Genomic DNA, 18,478 nt, shown 5'->3' with positions numbered 1-18,478 from the left:
AAGCACAGATATCACTCACTCAGATGATGTTTGGTTTAGTTCAGTGTTTCATTTGTTCCTCAGCAAATCAGTTTGGCTGAGATTAAAGTTAAGCATCATAACTGGATAATTTTATTTAACTTAAATGTCTCACTAGAGAGCTGTTAATATATTTGGAAATTAATCATTCGCTTAGATGTATTCCTTGATGTTGAAATGTGTTATACTTGTTTTAATTAAAGCTGGCATTAAATAAACCACAAAAAGGAGCAAAAGTTTGGCTCCACTATAACAGCTGCTTTTCCACCAGCGTGCTTCGCACTGTCACGGGTGTGAGGGCAGGCGACACAGACATGAAGGCTAAACCGTCCCATTTCACAGCTGCTCACTCCCGGCCTTTGTGGTCTTTGTGGGCTGTGAAGGACCCGGTCTACGTAGGCTGGGTCCTCCGCAGGATGCGGCCCCTGAATGTGGACACAGCTATAGTATCTGTTTTTTTAGCAGCTATACTGTCTCCAACAACCTGATATAAGTAATTCAGCGTGTATTAAAATTCCACCATGCAACCAGTAAAAGAAACAACAATCGCCATATCAATATATGTACGCACAACCTATAAGACAACTCACAATAAGACAACGAGACGCATTCACTGACTCTCAAAACCTTTCAAGCTGCCCTCGGCTGTTCTGCTGACACTGTGGTTCAAAGGTCACATGTCGAAGTGATGAAAGCAATTAGTAGTTAGCAACGTTTCCAGCCGAGACGGCTGACACACACAAATAATTTGTCCTTTTGGCAGAACACTTGGCTCAACGTCAGTGATGACCACTAACATCAGCTTACCTTTCCATGATGGCTCTTTACACCACTCTGACATCCCTTCCAGCAGCTCATCTGGCTGCTTAATGATCAGGTTTGGCCCCCTGGAGCAGAACAAAAGCTGTGTTTCATTTGTGCGACAGACAGAAGAGGCAGCACAGTGTGTGTTCATGTTACCTCAGCCAGTACGTTCAGGTCAGAGTCTGTGATAATGCAACGCCATTCAATGATCTGGGTCCTTTTCAATGTCGAGACCTGTCATCTGAACACCACACACACACACACACACACACACACACAACATCATTTCTAACGGTTCACAACAAGCAGCAGCACACAAGAACCGTGTCCTGTTGGCTTCTGTTAGCCTAATAAATACGATTATTAAATGTGAGTGTTTTAAAAAGCAGACACAGTGAAGCCTGGTGGTGATCTTACGGTGCACCCAGAGCCGTTGTTATTTTTGGTGTGCTGACTAACGGCTCCATCGTCTGGGGGGACTCACCTCCAGGTCCACCCACACCATCCTCTGCCACATTTCGGGGGGACGACGCGCTCATTCTGCTCGCTGCCTGAACGGCAAAAACACCGCCGGGTCGGACAGAGGCGTTGGAGGCTGTGCCCGGCGCGACAAACGGGTTTCTCGCTCGACTAACGCTCGGCTGCGTAAGTCGAAACGCGCTCCTGCTGTGAGGGGAGAACAGGGCAGCACGAAGCCATGCCCCGCTGCGCGAGAACACCGGCATGCTGAGCCGACTTCCGGTCTGAGCTGCGAGCAAGCTGACCACTGCAGCAATGAGCTGCGCATTACTGCCACCAGCCGGTGTGGAGGCGTCACTCTCTCAGGGTGCTCGCTGTTATTCCTGTGACGTGTAATAGCCCCATAACGTGTCAGCTTGTGTAAGATGTCTTTGTTTACATGGGACTGTTGGCTTTTTTAAAATGTGTGGCAGATCCACTCTGCAGCCGTCAGAGTGTGAATGTTGGACAGAAAGCACTTTGAAGTAGAAAATTCAATTAATTTCAATTTTATTTATATAGCGCCAAATCACAACAATCACCTCAAGGCGCTTTGTAATTGTGGGTAAATAATACAGAGAAAACCCAACAATCATAACGACCCCCCTATGAGCAGCACTGGTGACAGTGGGAAGGAAAAAACTGCCTTTAAACAGGAAGAAACTCCAGCAGAACCAGGCTCAGGAGGGGGGGTCATCTGCTGAGGGGGGAGAGAGACAGAGATTAATGATTACATGCAGAGTGGAGTTTAAACAAAGTAAATAAGGTGAATGAAAAGAAACTGTGTATTATGGGAACCCCCAAAACAGTGCTTGTATGTGTGAAGGATAAATGCAAAATGTGCTTTATAAGCGCTCTGAGTGCCTCAGCTCGAGTAGAAAAGCGCTTTATAAGAACTAGTCCATTTACCATTTACACAACCTGACCCGGAGGATCACAGAAGACAACTGAAGTCAATTCAGCCACATGCTGAATCTTCACAGTGCAAATGGAGATGGACCCAAAAAGGAGTTTCTCAAGGCAAAGAAAGGGTATATTCTTCACTGGCCAAAGTAGTCACATGATTGCAAACCCACAGAGTATGCTTTTCCATTATTAAATACAAAACTGAATACAGAAAGGTACACAAAGAGCAACTTCAGGCCGCGGCAGTAAAGGCCTGGCAGAGCATCTCAAATGCAGTATTTGTGATGCTCATGGGTTCTAGACTTCAGGCAGCACTGACTGCAAAGGATTAAAACAATCCTTCTATTTAAAAGTATGTTAGTTGGTCCTAGAACCTCTGAAATGGGACTGTGTATAAGACTGATTGCAATGAAAACCCCTTGATTTAAACTGAAGTCTGCCACCTTAATGCACTAACATGATTGTACAGAGGCAGCAAGTGTCACTGTTCAAACTAAAGTTTTTAGAAGAGAATTTAAACCCCTCACTCTGTTCCCCCTGTTCTACCTGACTAATTCAACCCCTGCAATTATTATATTTATTCGTTATATTCCTTCTTCCATAGAGCCCCATCATCTGTAAACAGTGATTTAACCACATAAATAATGCAGGACTGATCACAGAGGCGTGCTGTTTTCAAGCACACTTTATGAGTTCTGACCCTCTCTGAATCAGAATTGTTCCTCTGCTCAGAAAATCCATCATCCAAAGTCAAATGTTTCCCTCAGATTTCATGTTGTAGCTTCATCATAAGGCCCTCTCTGCAGTCTTGTCTGCATCAAAAAGCATTGCTGCCACAGTTTCTTACTAACCTGGGCTTTCCACACTTCCTTCTCCAAACAAATAATCTTCCTGGGTCTAGTGTGCTCCTACCTCTTTCAGTAACCAGCCATTGCTTTCATGTACAAACTTGTGAAAGCACGTTCCCAGTTCACTGCACTCTTTCACAGGGAGAAGAACCACTTCCCTCCAGCTCTCTGGTATCCATCGCTGTCTCCACACTCACTGACAAAAACTAGCAACTTATCCTTACCTTACATGTTTATTACTCAGCCATCCTTACCTGGTGCACTACTTCTGGCTTTAATGATGGTAAAGGCCGTATGTAAACTTGCTTTTACTACTTTTCTTTCTCCTCCATTTTCTGATGATCAGTTCATCAAGTGATATTATTTATCACATCTTTCATGTGCTTTAAGAGTTTCATAAGAGGAGTTAATAAATGTCATTGCTTCCCTTTGACCCATAAAGAAGGAAACAAGAAGATGGTCTTGTTGGCAAAGAATGAATGAAAATAATCCAGAAATGGGTGCAGAGATTTGGTTAAGCAGAGCACAGAGTGGAAATATCATTAAGATTCATCTGCATGAGGCTGGCAGGAATAGTGCTGACACAGGAGGCCATCTAAGCATGATCCAGAAGCATGTGTGACCAGAATGCAGGGCAGCATAAGACTTACAGGATTAAATCCTACACTGTACAGAACAGCCGCAGTAACACACTGTAACAACGGACCCACTGCAGCATGAGGAAGAGGACAGAGTCAGTGATGTTATTTAGGGCAGCAACATCATACTGAGGTCTCTGTCGGTGATGAAACTAACACAATGTAAGGGATCTCCTAATGAGGAGGACGTTTCCTGCCAAGCCTCTGCGACCATATACGTATCTATCTGTCTGTGTAATGGTTTATAAATGTCTGTGACACTCCGGTCCAATAGGTGGCGAATGCCAAACCCGAAGAAGAGGAACTAGAAGTTTTGTCCGACTTCCTGTATAGATGGCGCTGATGCGCCTTGATGTTTGTTGATGCCTGCCATTAAAACCAACGAGGAAGAGCTGCAGGTTACCCGCTCTGATGCGCCGAGCTGTCAGGTTCACACAGATCACAGGAAGCACGATGGCTGCGTTCGTCTATGCGGGATAAGATGCTAATAACGCTGTGCTACGTCTACCTCTGGGTGCGCTTTCACAAGTGCTACTCGGTGCTGATCCGCAACAGTCTGTCTAGACTGAACAGCAGCAGCTTCAGCTTCAGCCTCTGCTCCGGCTCCAGCTCGGCCTCAACACCGTCCACGGTGCTTCCAGGTGAACTCCACGCAGCTGCGCGCAGGCGCACCAGCTCGCCCCTGCTCGAGGACAACATCTTCCTTCAGCTAGGAGATAAGGCCGTCTATGTCACGGAGCCTCAGGTTGGTTCCCGGACAGGCTTTAGTCGAATAACGCCACATTTATCCAGTATGGTGGCCGGGCACCAACTGGCCCTGTCACAGCTACCTCAGAGAGAAGGGCTCTAAAAACGAGGCCTGTCTTTGCCCGATGGGTTTCCAGAGCTCACACGTTCTTGTAGCTGCGACAGCAGCTTCCACCTCGAAGTTGTATGTTGGAGTGTTGCAGGCAGCGCGTTAGCTTTGACAGCAGAAACACGCTCCGCAGGTGGAAACCGGCTGGTCTTTGAACTTTCACCTTTCTGCAGTGATTTCAGGGCAAATTAATCACAGGTGGCAAAAGTACTGACATACTGTACTTAAGTAGAAGTACAAGTACTTGTGTTAAAAAAATACTTGGTAAAAGCTGAAGTACCGGTTCACCTTCTTTACTTAAGTAAAAGTAAAAAGTACAGGCTCTGAAATGTACTCAAAGTAAGAAAGTAAAAGTAGTTCTTTGGAGGACGTTTCTACCTGCTGTTTTTGTGTAAAGCTAACCGAACCTCATTATATATTATTGTAATAATATAAAATAATATTACATGAGAATACAAATGTTATTCCAATCTAAATTTTAATCCTAATGAATGCACTCAGCTTGAATCTGTTCTGTAGGACACAAACTGTTAAAGTGAATTTAAACACAGCTCTGTTCTCTGTGTCCTCCATAGTAGAGGGTGACTGTGCCTCCACCTAAACACCAACATGAGGATACTCAGGGGTTACAGTGGGATTCAGAAGGTGGAGGAACCCTAAGATCAGCTGTAGTGTCTCTGCATGGGGAGAAGAACCACAGCTTTCTATTGTGAGCTGCAGTAAATGATGTTGGTGTGCAGGCTGTGATCAGCTGACCTGCTGCTGCTGCTCTGAGGTTTACTGCTCTGTGTGGATGAACTGAACTCACAAAGATGTAACCCAGTATTTCACAGCTCTCTGAGCTGATCTCCATCCCCTACACTGACAGCATACAGGCTGTAGAAATGCTGGATTCAGTGATCTCAGCATCAGCAGCTTTGATTCAAACTCATCTCTGCTGCACTGATGGAACCTGTAACTCTGACCATGAACACAGCCTCTGTGCACCAACACAGAGCTTTACTGTAAATACAGTACAACAAGCTGACCTGTTTATTACACACTAAACTGCAGTATTTTCATACAGTCTTTGAATAACACAAAGTCAGCATACTTCAGTTTATTTTCCAGTCCTTAGCTTTAAATCTAACCTCTCTTCTTCCTCTCCTTCCTCTTTCTCCATCTCTGAGTGAACTTCTCTCTCTTTTCTCTCCCTGAAATACAGCAGCTCTTCTTTTAGCTAGCAGACACACTGTGTGACAAACTGCACACACTTTGTGTGTTTGCTGATATTTGTTGAGCATTTAGAAACGCTGCATTTACCTGCCACACGTTACTCCCTTCATGCTCGCTCCTCTTCAGTAGCGCTAGCTAAGCTGTTTATGTCCCGCGAGCACAACTTACGGACTCGGTCCGGCCCGATTATAGCGCTATAAATGATACATTAATTATATGGGTTTTCCGTATTTAATCCCTTTGTACCCGATAAGCCCTGATGATGGAGGACACACAGTACGATTGTCTCTTATCTGTTATTATTCCTCCGTTTAGGCTCAGATCGTTTGATGTTTGACGGAAATGCAAACTTTTCTCTGACGTGTTAAAAAGTAACGAGTCTGTTTGAAAATGTAAGAAGTAGAAAGTACAGATACATGTGTAAAAATGTAGGGAGTAAAAGTAAAAATTACTCAGAAAAATAAATACTCAAGTAAAGTACAGATACCTAAAAAATCTACTAAAGCACAGTAACAAAGTATTTGTACTTCGTTACTTCCCGCCTCTGAAATTAATGGAAAGGTTGCACGTGTCAGACTGCAACCAGGTGGACGATAGATAATAACAAATAAAACAGGTTTTTGATTTTCCCAATTAGGATGGACAAGACTAAGAGTCAGGCTTTCAAAAGAATGAAAACTTTGTCTGGGTCTTTGATTAATTAATAAGCTGGAATTGAAGATTGCAGCTACTCCTCCTCCTCGACCTGTGCTTCGAGCATTCTGACAGTTACTGTGACTCGGGGGTGTTGATTCATTTAAACTAACATATTCATCCTGCTGTAACCAGGTTTCTGTAAGGCAGAATAAATCAATACGTTGATCAATTATTAAATCATTTACTAATAGGGACTTGGAAGAGAGAGACCTAATGTTTAACAATCCACATTTAATTGTTTTATTCTTTGGTGCAGTTGATGAAGCGGTATTATTTATTGTTTTTGAATTTTTATGCTTAAATAGCTTTTTGCTGATTTTAGCTTTGGTTTTTGGTGGTCTGGGAGCAGCACCGACTCTATGGGGATGGGGTTTTGGGGGGATGGCAGGAGGAGAGAAGCTGCAGAGAGGCGTGTAAGACTGCAACTCTGCTTCCTGGTCTCAACCCTGGGTAGTCAGGTTTTAGGAGGGTTAATAAATTTGGCCAGATTTCTAGAAATGAGAGCTGCTCCATCCAAAGTGGGATGGATGCCGTCTCTCCTAACAAGACCAGGTTTTCCCCAGAAACTTTGCCAGTTATTTATGAAGCCCACGTCATTTTTTGGACACCACTCAGACAGCCAGCGATTCAAGGAGAACATGCGGCTAAACATGTGGCTCCTGGTCTGATTGGGGAGGGGCCCAGAGAAAACTACAGAGTCCGACATCGTTTTTGCAAAGTTACACACCGAGTCAATATTAATTTTAGTGACCTCCGATTGGCGTAACCGGGTGTCATTACTGCCGACGTGAATAACGATCTTACCAAATCTACGATTAGCCTTAGCCAGCAGTTTCAAATTTCCATGAATGTCGCCTGCTCTGGCCCCTGGAAGACATTTGACTATGGTCGCCGGTGTCTCTAGCTTCACGGTTCTCAAAACAGGGTTAGGGGTTAGGGTTAGAGACGTGAACAGGTTGGTGGTGTACCCGGGGCTTCTGCTTAGGACTACGCTTCCTCCTCACCGTCACCCAGCTGGCCTGTTTTCCCTGCTGCTCGGGATCTGCTGGGGGGAGCTAACGGCGGCTAAGCTACCATGGTCCGCACCCGCTACAGGGGCCTGGCTAGATGTAGGATTTTCCAGGGTGCGGAGCCGAGTCTCCAGTTCAGAAAGCCTGGCCTCCAGAGCTACAAACAGACTACATTTATTACAAGTACCGTTACTGCTAAAGGAGGCCGAGGAGTAACTAAACATGTGACACCCAGAGTAGGAAAGTGCAGGAGGGACTTTTTTTTTTTTCCCCACCAAAAGTCGACTAGCAACAAATTTAGTGACTTTTTCCAGTGACATCAGTGACTTTTGGAGAGTTTTGGAGATATGACAGTGTTGTGTCAAAAAGTGATCGTCTGCCAAAACGTGATATTCCAGTATTGGGGGGAAAAAAAATGATTTGTTGCATGTAAATTGCTGTAGATTAAATCAGTGACCTAAAATCAGTGAAACATGTATCAAAGATATCGCTCATGAATGATATTACGCCACTTTGAGTGAGAAACAACACTCCTGTCACAAGGTAGAAGCTACAATCACTTCTTGGAAAAGTGACTTTTATGTATTCTTTATTAATGAAGGCAAAAATGTCTTTTTCCCCGAGAGATCTGCCAAGAGGGCTGCAGAAATTGTAACACATCTAAAATGACAGTTCTGTGAAGAGTAGCCAGAAAGGACTGGATTGATTATAATGTAGATACAATAATGCAGAGTCATAAATATATTTGCAAAACAAGTAATTTCTTCATTTTATATATAAGCTTTTCATAACTCCCGTGCACCACAGTCTAGATTAACAAAGATAATACATAAAAAAAAAAAATCGGGAATCATTTTTTGGCACAACACCGGAAACCTGAAAACTCTGCTGCCGCCGTGTTTTGTGTACATACAGCGCTCGTACTGCACCCCTTTGTACACTATAGGCACATGCATTGTCCAGCACAAAAGTAATCTAGTGTGCAAGGTTTGCTTGTCAGAATGTAAATTTTAACATGTCATTTGGACATTAGCTCAGAGGGTTTTCAGCAAAATCAGAATATTCTCCTATCCAAGCGATTGTCATCTGGCCTACTAGTCACAAGAGCAGGCAGTAATAGATGCCAGTGTGTGTGTGTGTGTGGGGGGGGGGGGGGGGGGGGGGCTGTCTGGAATCCATGGAGCATTTGGTGGGTAGGGTGGTGAATGGTGTCTGGTCTCAGAGGCTGACTCAGTTTCTCATAAATGTGCTCAAGCTGCAGTTAGTGTTCTTGGCATGAATGCATTTTTCTGCTGTATCTCAATGGTAACATGTTTTGGTGAAAGTGGACAGATCCACTGTGACAGCTTATATCAATCACCAGGGTGACACTCATTCTGACCACTGATATAAGCTGACACTGGCTGGCCAGTGATGCAATTTTGTGGAGCAGCACAAGATTCCTGTCTCTTCGGGCAGCTTAAGTGCCAGGTCTTCTGACCAGTGTTGGGGGTGGAGTCTTCACCCTCAGGTGGTGGAGTAGATATAGTGGAGATATGGCTGAGCTGCTGTAGGTTTCTTCACCTTGCAGGAAAACACTCATTGCCCACTTATTTTTCTCCCTGTCAGATACAGATACTCCACTGGATGTGGATGCTCTGGCCCGCTTATGGTCAAATCCACTCTACTGGATCTTGCCAACCTTATATCTGCCAGTACAAACCAACAGCCATGCTTCTATTCAGGCTCTGATCAGCTCTTTTAGAAATGTACAATCGTGGATGGAGATGAACGTCCTCAACCTGAAGAAAACCAAATCAGAAATCATGTTATCCAACCTTTTGGATGAGTACGAGTGCCCTTGATCTTTAGCTTCTTACTGTCACCTGGTTGCAGGGAACCCTGACAGGAAAGAAACGGCGTGATCACGTCACACCTGTACTGTCCTCCCTACATTAGTTTGCAGTCCATCTCAGGATCCAGTTTAAATGGTATTACTTGTTAGCTCAGCTGTTGGAAGAAAAAGTCAAGCTATTGTTGTGGCCTTAGCATCTGTTCCACAGAAACTTTAATCATTGGCCATAACTTGAGAACAGTGTGACCTACAACGTTCAAATTCATACCATAGATGTATCTACTAAAAATCTGAGTCTGAATCTAAGCAAACTTGACCTCAAGGTCAAGCTTTCTGAAAATCTTATGAACACAATAAGTCAAATGATGTGAACTAGGATGTTTAAACTCACAGCATACATGCATACTGCTCAAGCTAGACCCACACTCGACACACTTTTTCACTGACTTTACTATAACTGCACTTTTGAAAAATTTGTCTCGTTGCAGCATGGCTCGATGTTATTCTGTGCCTCCAATCAAAGTGTTTTCTGACTCCTGTTACTAATTTATGTCTAACAGCTGTTTAGTGTTTGGAATGCTTTTCTGTTCTGTCTGTATTTCCCCAGGTATGTGATGACCTTAGCAAATGGACTGTTCTTTTGGGGTCCTCTCTGGTTTGTGGTCCACAAATAGAGAATATTTCTTTCATCATAGAAGCTACAGGACACAAAGTGGGCTACCCTTCTCTGCAACCATCCAATAAGAAAGTAGGCACCAACAGTCATTATCAAATAGCAAAACTGTGTATATATATATATATATATATATATATATATAAATAAATAAATAACAAATGACCTGTGAAGGTACGAATTGAAACTGTGCTGTGGTATTTGGCACCTAGATGTTAGCAGCAGATCTGTTTTTCCAGCACATCCCACAGATGCTTGATTGGATTGAGATCTGGGTACTTTGGAGGCCAAGTCAACCCCTCAAACTCATTGCTGCGCTCCTCAGACTATTCCTGAACCATTTTAGCTTCGTGGCAGGGAGCATTATCCTGCTGAAAGAGGCCTCAGCCATCAGGGAATACTGCTTCCATGAAAGGGTGTACATGTCAGCAACAATGCTTAGGTAGGTGGAGGGTGTCAAAGTAATCTCCACATGGATGGCAGGACCTGAGATTTCCCAGTATAACATTGCTTAAAGCATCACACTCCTCCCGCTTGCCCTTTTCCCATAGTGCATCCTGGTGCCAGGTGTTCCCCAGGTAAGCGACACAGTGATGTAAAAGAAACGTGATTCGTCACACCAGGCCACCTTCTTCCATTGTTCTGTGGTCCAGTTCTGATGCTCACGTGCTACTGCTGGTGCTCTCAGTGGTGGACAGGGGTCAGCATGGGCACCATGACTGGTCTGCATCTATGCTGCTCCATATGCAACAAACTGTGGTGTACCGTGCACCCTGACATTTTTCTGTCAGGACGAGCATCAACTACTTTGGCAGTTGGAGCTACAGTAGCCTTTGATCCCCATGTGCATCAATGGGCCTTTGTCACCCATGACCACACAGGAGAGGCAGTTTTGGAGATGCTCTGACTCAGTCGTCGAGCCATCATAAATGGGTCCTTGTCAGACTTGCTCAAATCTTTACTCACCCATTTTTCCTGCCTCTAACATCAGCTTTGAGGACAAAATGTTCACTCGCTCCCTGATAGATGCCACCTAGTAACAGGTGCCAGGACGAAGAGACAATCAGTGTTATTCACGTCACCTGTCAGTGGTCATAATGATATGCTTGGAGTGTGTGTGTGCACACAGGGTTCCCATTAGCCTGTGAAATCTTAAAAGCTCCAAAAAAGATTTTTTCCCACTTTTTTAGTCAGTTTAAGTGGTTATATTTTAGGAATGACTTCAAGAAAAGTATCCTGAGAAATTCAAGAAAAGTTAAAAGCCAGCTTATCCTTTCTTGGAGGGTTTTTAGCCAGCCTGCCTGTCACTAGGTTTAGATGTTGTAGACTTCACATCAACCTGCGTGCTACAAAACAAAGTTGACGAATCCTGAACAGTCACTGCTATCTCAAACAGGCCATTTAACGTCTCCACACAAAGTCATCGTTTCTTACCATTTTCATCCAGGAATATGCTGAGCCTTAGTTGCCTCGACCGGCCTCTCTGTCTCACACGAGCAGCCATGTTTACCATGTTCCAAATGGTCCAGACTCAATCCCAGCGGCGTTGGCATCAATGCATCTTGCACTATGTTTGTGCGCACCAGCATTAGTGACCAAGAGAGCGGTCAGGAGAGGGTACTTGGTGAGGATGGACTTCAAATTTTACAGATCATACTGATACTGTGATGATGCATCTCTTTGTCCCAGCTTGATGCTAACAGTTATTGTTTTTTTTTTTTATAGCAAAAAATGTATTTTTGATGTCTAAATAAGTACTCGACATTCCAATCCTAGAGCTGGAGTAATGTGCAGGGAAACAGTTTGGAAAGCTCTGCTCGTTCATTCAGGAGTTTTTCTCTATCACAGCTGCTTTTCTGCAGTGTAAAACAAAACTGAAGACAAAATCATGGAAAGTATCAAGTACAGTCTGTTGTATAGATTCCTCAAACGAGTCGCACTCTTTTACCAGTTTAAACCAGCTTAATGAGACTCACTCTGGGAAAAGAAGGCAAAGAGCCCCCTCTGCTGGAGAAGTTCATCAGTTACTACACCTAGATACATCTGCAGCCTTTCAATAAATGTTAAAGGCCCTTTTTTAGAGGCTATTTTTAAAGACCATATTTCCTTTCATTTTCAAGAAACACATTTCTTTTCAAGGACACCCCCATCTAAGAGCCATGGTTGTGCTTGGATGGTCAGTTGGCATAATGAATGCTACACAACATTGGTTACATCACAATGATAACTCACCAAGAGGTGTGGACTGCTAACAAAGAGCTTTAGCTTCACTTTGCATGTAAATGTAAGAAAGCACTTCAATAATAGTGCTGCTGATGGCAGTTAAAGGCTCAAGTTCACGTGAATGTGATTTGTCAGACAGTGGCACTGTGATTAAAATCAAGATTTTCTTTATTTTCGATGGCTTAAACATGAAGCCTGGTTATTGCTTCAGTCTTAATGAGCTGGATTTGTCTCACGATGATTTCATGCTGACTCCACTGTCTGACAGCAGAAACAGAAGCAGCTTCACTAAGAATTGGCTGCATTCAGATAGAGAGCTGAGAGGGAAGCAGGCGCCAGCCCGCCATGCTAATGGTGTATATATTTGGATTTTCTGATTTTTCTAATATTGCCTTCAAAAATAGAAGTACTCCAGTGAGTCTTAAGTTCCTAAAGTACTGGGAAGTGCATGTAGAGTCTTGAATTTGCTGTTGCAGCCAACAACAAGTTGTGTGAATGTAAGTGTGTTTTTAGAGCTCATTGAAGTCTCTGGGTATGATGTCACTATGTGCTGAAGTCATACAAGGAAAGCCCAGGGAGCAGCAGTGATGCATTTCAGGCAGCTGTTTCTTCTTTGAGTCTTTTCCTGTATCTTTGGGATCTTTCACAGCTACATTAAGACTAAATGATGGAAAAAGCACAAAATGCATAATATGGACTCTTTAAAATTTGTGATTGTTTTCAGACTCGGTATTGGAGAGAAGTGTGTCAGAGATAAGTCAACATTTAAATTTATCCTATTTATATATAAAGAATTTCCCAAGTATCATTTTTGCTGTTTGAATCTTTGATGGTGTTTGCATGTTTTTACTAATGGTGTAATTTTTTGTTCTTCTATTATTAATTTAGTTTTTATGTAGTGCATTTGAAAATCTACAAAGCAACCATCATATTTCACGCTCATGGTGAAGCAATGGTGTGTCAGTGTTCTGGTGATGATGTAGTAGACAGGCACACTGAACTCTGTGGGTCAGTACAGTGGGTCAGTTAACCAGTGGTCTGTGTTGTGTGCAGGTGCTGCAGTGGTCTGACTACTGTCTCCCTCTGGCATGTTGCCCTGGACAGCCGTTTAGGGCAGTGGCTCAGGCCAGTGTGGATAACTTCAGTCGGCTTGGGATAGCTTTCATAGAAGATCGCCTGCAACTGGACAATGGACTTGTGCCTTCAAAGATAGTCCGTATGTTGCCTTCAAGTACATTTTCTATGCCCCCTTTTGTATTATTAGTGTATTTATATGGTACCACACCCCAGAATACCTTAGTTGTGTGTTAATGAATCGCTTGCGGTGCACATGTCGTTGAATGCTGAGCATTGCAAAGTTGATGTCATAACGAATCTGTTCAGCAGGAATAAATCCCAACTCAAAGGGGAAAGCATCCAGATCCTGCCCTTTAGACAAAGTGATGGGATCCTCTCCAGAGTTCTGTTGGCCCATTCTTGCACTTGCTCCAACTCTCTAACATGAAATTCAGCAAGAGAATAAACTTTGATTCATAGTTTTAGTTTCCAAGTTTTTTGTCTTGGAATAAAGAATTCTCAGCCGGTCCTCCAGTTATTTTAATAATCCCAAATAAAATGTGTTTTGTAGTGTTTTTGGGAATCTGTGGAATACAGATGCCTGACATCTGGAACTCATGAACCAAAGAACACATTACCTCATTTGGGATGTTTTGGAAGAGCTTTACTGCAGCTGGATTCTTTTTTATTTGTCTTAAGCATGTGGAATGATCAGCTGAGATCCAGTGACTGACTCAGCCGTTGCAGAAAGGTCCCTGTCTTACTTTCAGCACTCCTGTGTTGCCTGTTTACCTCGTTAATGTTTTCATGCTCAGCTGAAGTGGAAACATTTGTAAATCTTTTAGCAGCTGAGATGTTTTCTCAGAACTTGTTGGTAGCAAACATAGTATTAAAAATACTGTGCTTAAATTAATCCTGACTCCAAATATTAATGCTCTATAAAAAGAGATGTTTAAATGTCAACTTTGAAATACCAACCAGCCAGAACCATCACTTCCATTAACACTAGATTAGGTTCAGTAGTTTAGGTCATTGTTAACAGAAATACTTGTTTTAAGATTTAACCTACAAACCAGAGAGGACTGATGTTTTTGTGTTTTTGTTATATTTGCACAGCTGTCCTCCTGCAAGAATCTACTCTCAGTAAGCTGCTGGAGAAGCAGTGTCCACAGAGCTCAAAGGCACTGCCATCACTCGTTCCCTGTAGCCCTGATCCTGAAGAGGCTGCTCCTGAGCCATCAGCTCATCACCTGCCAGGTGACATCCAGCGTCTGCAGTGCCGTAAAGGCAGCTTCCTCCTCATCCGAGAGGTAAAGAGGAGGTTAGAGGAGCGACGAGGGTCAGAGCCAGTCTGCAGTACCCAGGATTTGGGATCTGTTGGTGACTTGGAGGAACATTCCTTGGGGAATCATCACCACATGGAGGGTCATGGACACCACCTGCATCTGTCCAGCTGCCATGAATGTTTGGAACTGGAGAACAGCACCATCCTCTCTGTCAAATATGCCTCTGCTGAGAACATCCCAGACCTCCCTGATGATAGCTCAGTGGGTCTGCAAAGTGAAAACGAGTGTCTTGATGAGCTTGATAATGATGCCAAAGGGTTTTTTGGCCAGAGCGGTGGATTTGACTGTAATGGCAAACCACCAAATGTTCTTGTGTACACGGGTGGTTGTCAGGAGCGTTTTCAGGCAGTTCATCAGCTTTTATCAAAATGTATAAACATGGAAAATAACATAATCTATCCGCTCCAGCCAGAACAGGCAATGAACGATCCTTGGCTGGAAACACCAGGCTCCTGATACTGGCAGAAGAGGAAACGCTGACTCCCCAGCTTCAGACTCGTTTTCTCACTTACCTGAGCCAAGGTGGCAAGGTCCTTGGGCTGGCCTCTTCCCTGTGCCCTGCAGGACTCTGTCTAGAAGTCAGGAAGAGCCGATACATGCAGGTCAGCAGGCTGAGTTTCACCAGGGAAGACAGCACAGAGCTGGAACAGAGCGTAGTGGCGAGTGGGAAGGTCTACATCAGGGATACTCAGGGAGGAGGGGAAGTTGAGCTCTGGGGAGAGCTGAAAGGGGATGTCCCTCATCAGAGGGATATGGTTATTGTACGAGTAACCCATGGAGGGGATGACGGAGAAGCTGTCCTTTGTCAGGTAACGCCATATCATTATCTAAAGTTGTTACTGGGCATGATAGGTAGGTAGGTATGTATGTTGCAGCAGTAAGAAAATAGTACAGTCTACAATAAATAACAAGTTAGAGTAGAAGTGCCACAGGCAGAGTGCAAAACTATACATGTACAACAGTGATAAAAAAAACATATAAATGTAGGTAAAGAAGAGTAATAGTAAGACTGACATTATGCATTAATAAATATGTACACTAGGAATCTGAAAGACCAGGAAGATACAATACTGAAATATGTGTGTGGGATCTTATGTCGGTAGGAAGAATTTCCTGAAGCGTTCTTTATGGGTGAATCAGTCTGAGGAGAAGGAGCTCTGCCGCCTCAGCAGTGTGGAGTGGAGTGGGTGAGATGGTTGTCCATGATGGAGAGCAGTTTGTTCAGTGACCTCCTGACCCTCACTGTCTCCAAATTCTGACCAATGATGGTTCCAGCCTTGCGAATCAGTTTGTTGATCCTGCTGGCATCTCTGGCACTGATGCTGCCCCCCCAGCAGACAGCAGCAGAGTAGATGGCACTCACTACCACAGACTGGTAGAAGATCTCCAGCATCTTGCTGCACACATTAAAGGATCTGAGCTTCCTTAGAAAGTAGAGTCTGCTCATCCCCTTCCTGTACACAGCATCACAGTCGGTCCTCCAGTCCAGTCTGTCAGTCAGGTGACTGCCCAGGTACCTGTAGCTGTCCACTGGTTCTACATCCTCTCCCAAGATGTTAATGGGCTTACTCACAGATTTGTTCTTCTGGAAGTCCACCACCATCACTTTTGTCTTGCTGACATTGAGGAGGAGGTGATTTCTGCTGGATCACTCCACAAAGCTCCTCACCAGCTCCCTGTACTCCAACTCCTGCCCACACTGAAAGCACCCAACTACTGCAGTATCATCAGAGAACTTCTGCAGGTGGCATGTTTCACTGTTGTACTGGAAATCTGAGGTGTACAAGGTACCCAGGAATGGAGGTAGGACCATCCACTGTGGTGCCATAGTATTGCTAACCACCACATCAGACAGGGTTCCCCCCAGCCGTGCAAACTGAGGCCTCTCTGTCAGAGAGACAGCAGAAGTGGTGACACCATCCTGAGCAGCTTCTCACTCAGCAGGGATGGTTGGATGGTATTAAAGGCACTAGAAAAACCAAAAAACATGATTCTCACTGTGCCACCAGTACCACCCAGGTGAGAGTGAGCACACTGCAATAGGTAAGTAAGCATGTTTCACCTACAAGCTAAGCTGGGCCAGAACCAGTCTCTCCAGCACCTTCATGACAAGTAAAGTCAAGGCAACTGGTCTGAGGCTGATGGAGGTGTTAGGATTGGCTGTGTCCAGGCTGCCCCCCTGCTGCTGCTGATCTCCTGGATTGAGGCCTGTGATCAGCTTCATCCCCCTCCATACTGCTTTGATGTTATTAAGCTGGAGTTTGGAGTCTGTGGTGTCAAAACAGACCTGCAGGGCCTCGCTGGCCTCCTGACTCCACCTCCTCACAGACTTGGTGGCAACAGGAAGTCTTTGAACTGCAGGGATGTACTGAGGTGTTAACAGGACCAGATTATGGTCTGGTCTACCTAGTGGGGGGAGGACAGTGGCTTTGTATGCATCCTGGGTGAGTGCGTGCAGAAGGTCCAGAGTTTTACTGTCCACGTACTGCTGAAAGGTTGGCAGAGTGGAGTCTAGACTGACATGGTTAAAATCGCCAGTGATGTTGATGAAAGCCTCTGGGTGTTTACACTGTAGGTCTACGGCAGTCGTATGTATGATGTCACATGCTGCTGTTCCATCAGCTGATGGTGGTGTGTAAAGACCGATCAGTATAGCAGAGGAGAATTCCTGTGGTAAATAATATGGGGGCATATTCACAGCTAAAAGTTCAATGTTAGGCGAGCAGAGACGCTCCTTCACGGTAACATGTCCTGGATTGCACCACCTTCATTCACAAACACTGCAGTCCCTCCACCTTTCTTTTTACCGCTCTGCTTAGTGTCTGTCGGCCCAAATAGTAAAATAGATGGGTACTGTGGTCCGGGTGCAGCCATGTCTTCATGAACCTTAACACACTGCACTCCCGATACTCCCTCTGATGTCTTATCAGCGCCCACAGCTCGTCCATCTTATTAGCCAGCGGCCTCACGTTCCCCACAATGACCGATGAAACGGACTAGGGCTGGGCGATACGGACCAAAAAGAATCTCTATTTTTTTTTTAGCTGAATGACGAGATACGATATATATCTTAATATATTTTTTCCCAAAGGTATAAACAAAAAGGCAATTCTGAGTCAAAGCTACATGTCCCAAATGTCACACAGACACTTTGATTAACATTCAGCTGTAGATGTTCATGAGAAATTACTCAAATATAAACTACTGGCACATTTAAATAATAATGCTCCTCAAATAAATTAATGCTTTTTTCCTCTATAGAAAAAGACTCTCAGCTGTGCTATTAAAATATAAACAGAAAAGATACAGAAAAACAGCGAAAGGCTGACTGATTCTTTACAAAGCCAGTCTGCAGTGAAGTAGACTTCACCAAAGTACTTCCTCCTGTGTGTACTTCTGTACATCTAGTACTCTGTGCAAATAACACAACATGTAAACAGACTGAATGAACAAACTTCCATCCTTCACTCAGCAGGATTGTAGCCAGCTCAGTAAATCCACACATACGTGCTGACGTATCACAGCAACAGGCCCACCTGCTCAATGCGCCATCTATATATCCGCCGGCTGCACCATGAACACATGAAAAACACCCACTTCTGCTATTAAGGTCACATGACTTAAGGTACGAACTTCTGCTGTGGACACAGTACGAAGGCTGTATGTACACAAAACACGGCGACAGCAGAGGATTTCAGGTCTCCAAAAGTTGTCAATGTCACCGGAAAAAGTCGCTAAATTTGTCACTAGTCACTTTTTTGGGGGAAAAAAAGTTGCTGGGGGGGGGGGTCTGAAAAACCACTAAATCTATCGATAAGGTCGCTGAGTTGGCAACGCTGCCGTGCTGTCACTTCCTG

At 44.2% G+C, this 18,478-nt stretch overlaps 1 protein-coding gene across 1 annotated transcript in view; it reads left to right on the top strand.

Annotated features, from left to right (window-relative positions):
- The first annotated feature begins 4,103 nt into the window (after window positions 1-4,103).
- The window catches only part of hlcs (holocarboxylase synthetase (biotin-(proprionyl-CoA-carboxylase (ATP-hydrolysing)) ligase)), a 51,276-nt gene continuing 36,901 nt past the window's right edge, over window positions 4,104-18,478 (top strand). The window contains 5 exon segments of the mRNA XM_030747010.1: window positions 4,104-4,457; window positions 9,931-10,071; window positions 13,273-13,435; window positions 14,392-15,057; window positions 15,060-15,430. Coding sequence (XP_030602870.1) covers window positions 4,182-4,457; window positions 9,931-10,071; window positions 13,273-13,435; window positions 14,392-15,057; window positions 15,060-15,430 — 1,617 coding nt within the window. The 5' untranslated portion in view covers window positions 4,104-4,181.

The sequence above is a fragment of the Archocentrus centrarchus genome, chromosome 14 (assembly GCF_007364275.1).
Source record: "Archocentrus centrarchus isolate MPI-CPG fArcCen1 chromosome 14, fArcCen1, whole genome shotgun sequence".
In the NCBI taxonomy this organism is placed as follows: domain Eukaryota; kingdom Metazoa; phylum Chordata; class Actinopteri; order Cichliformes; family Cichlidae; genus Archocentrus; species Archocentrus centrarchus.
This window is presented reverse-complemented; position numbering and strand designations above follow the sequence as displayed.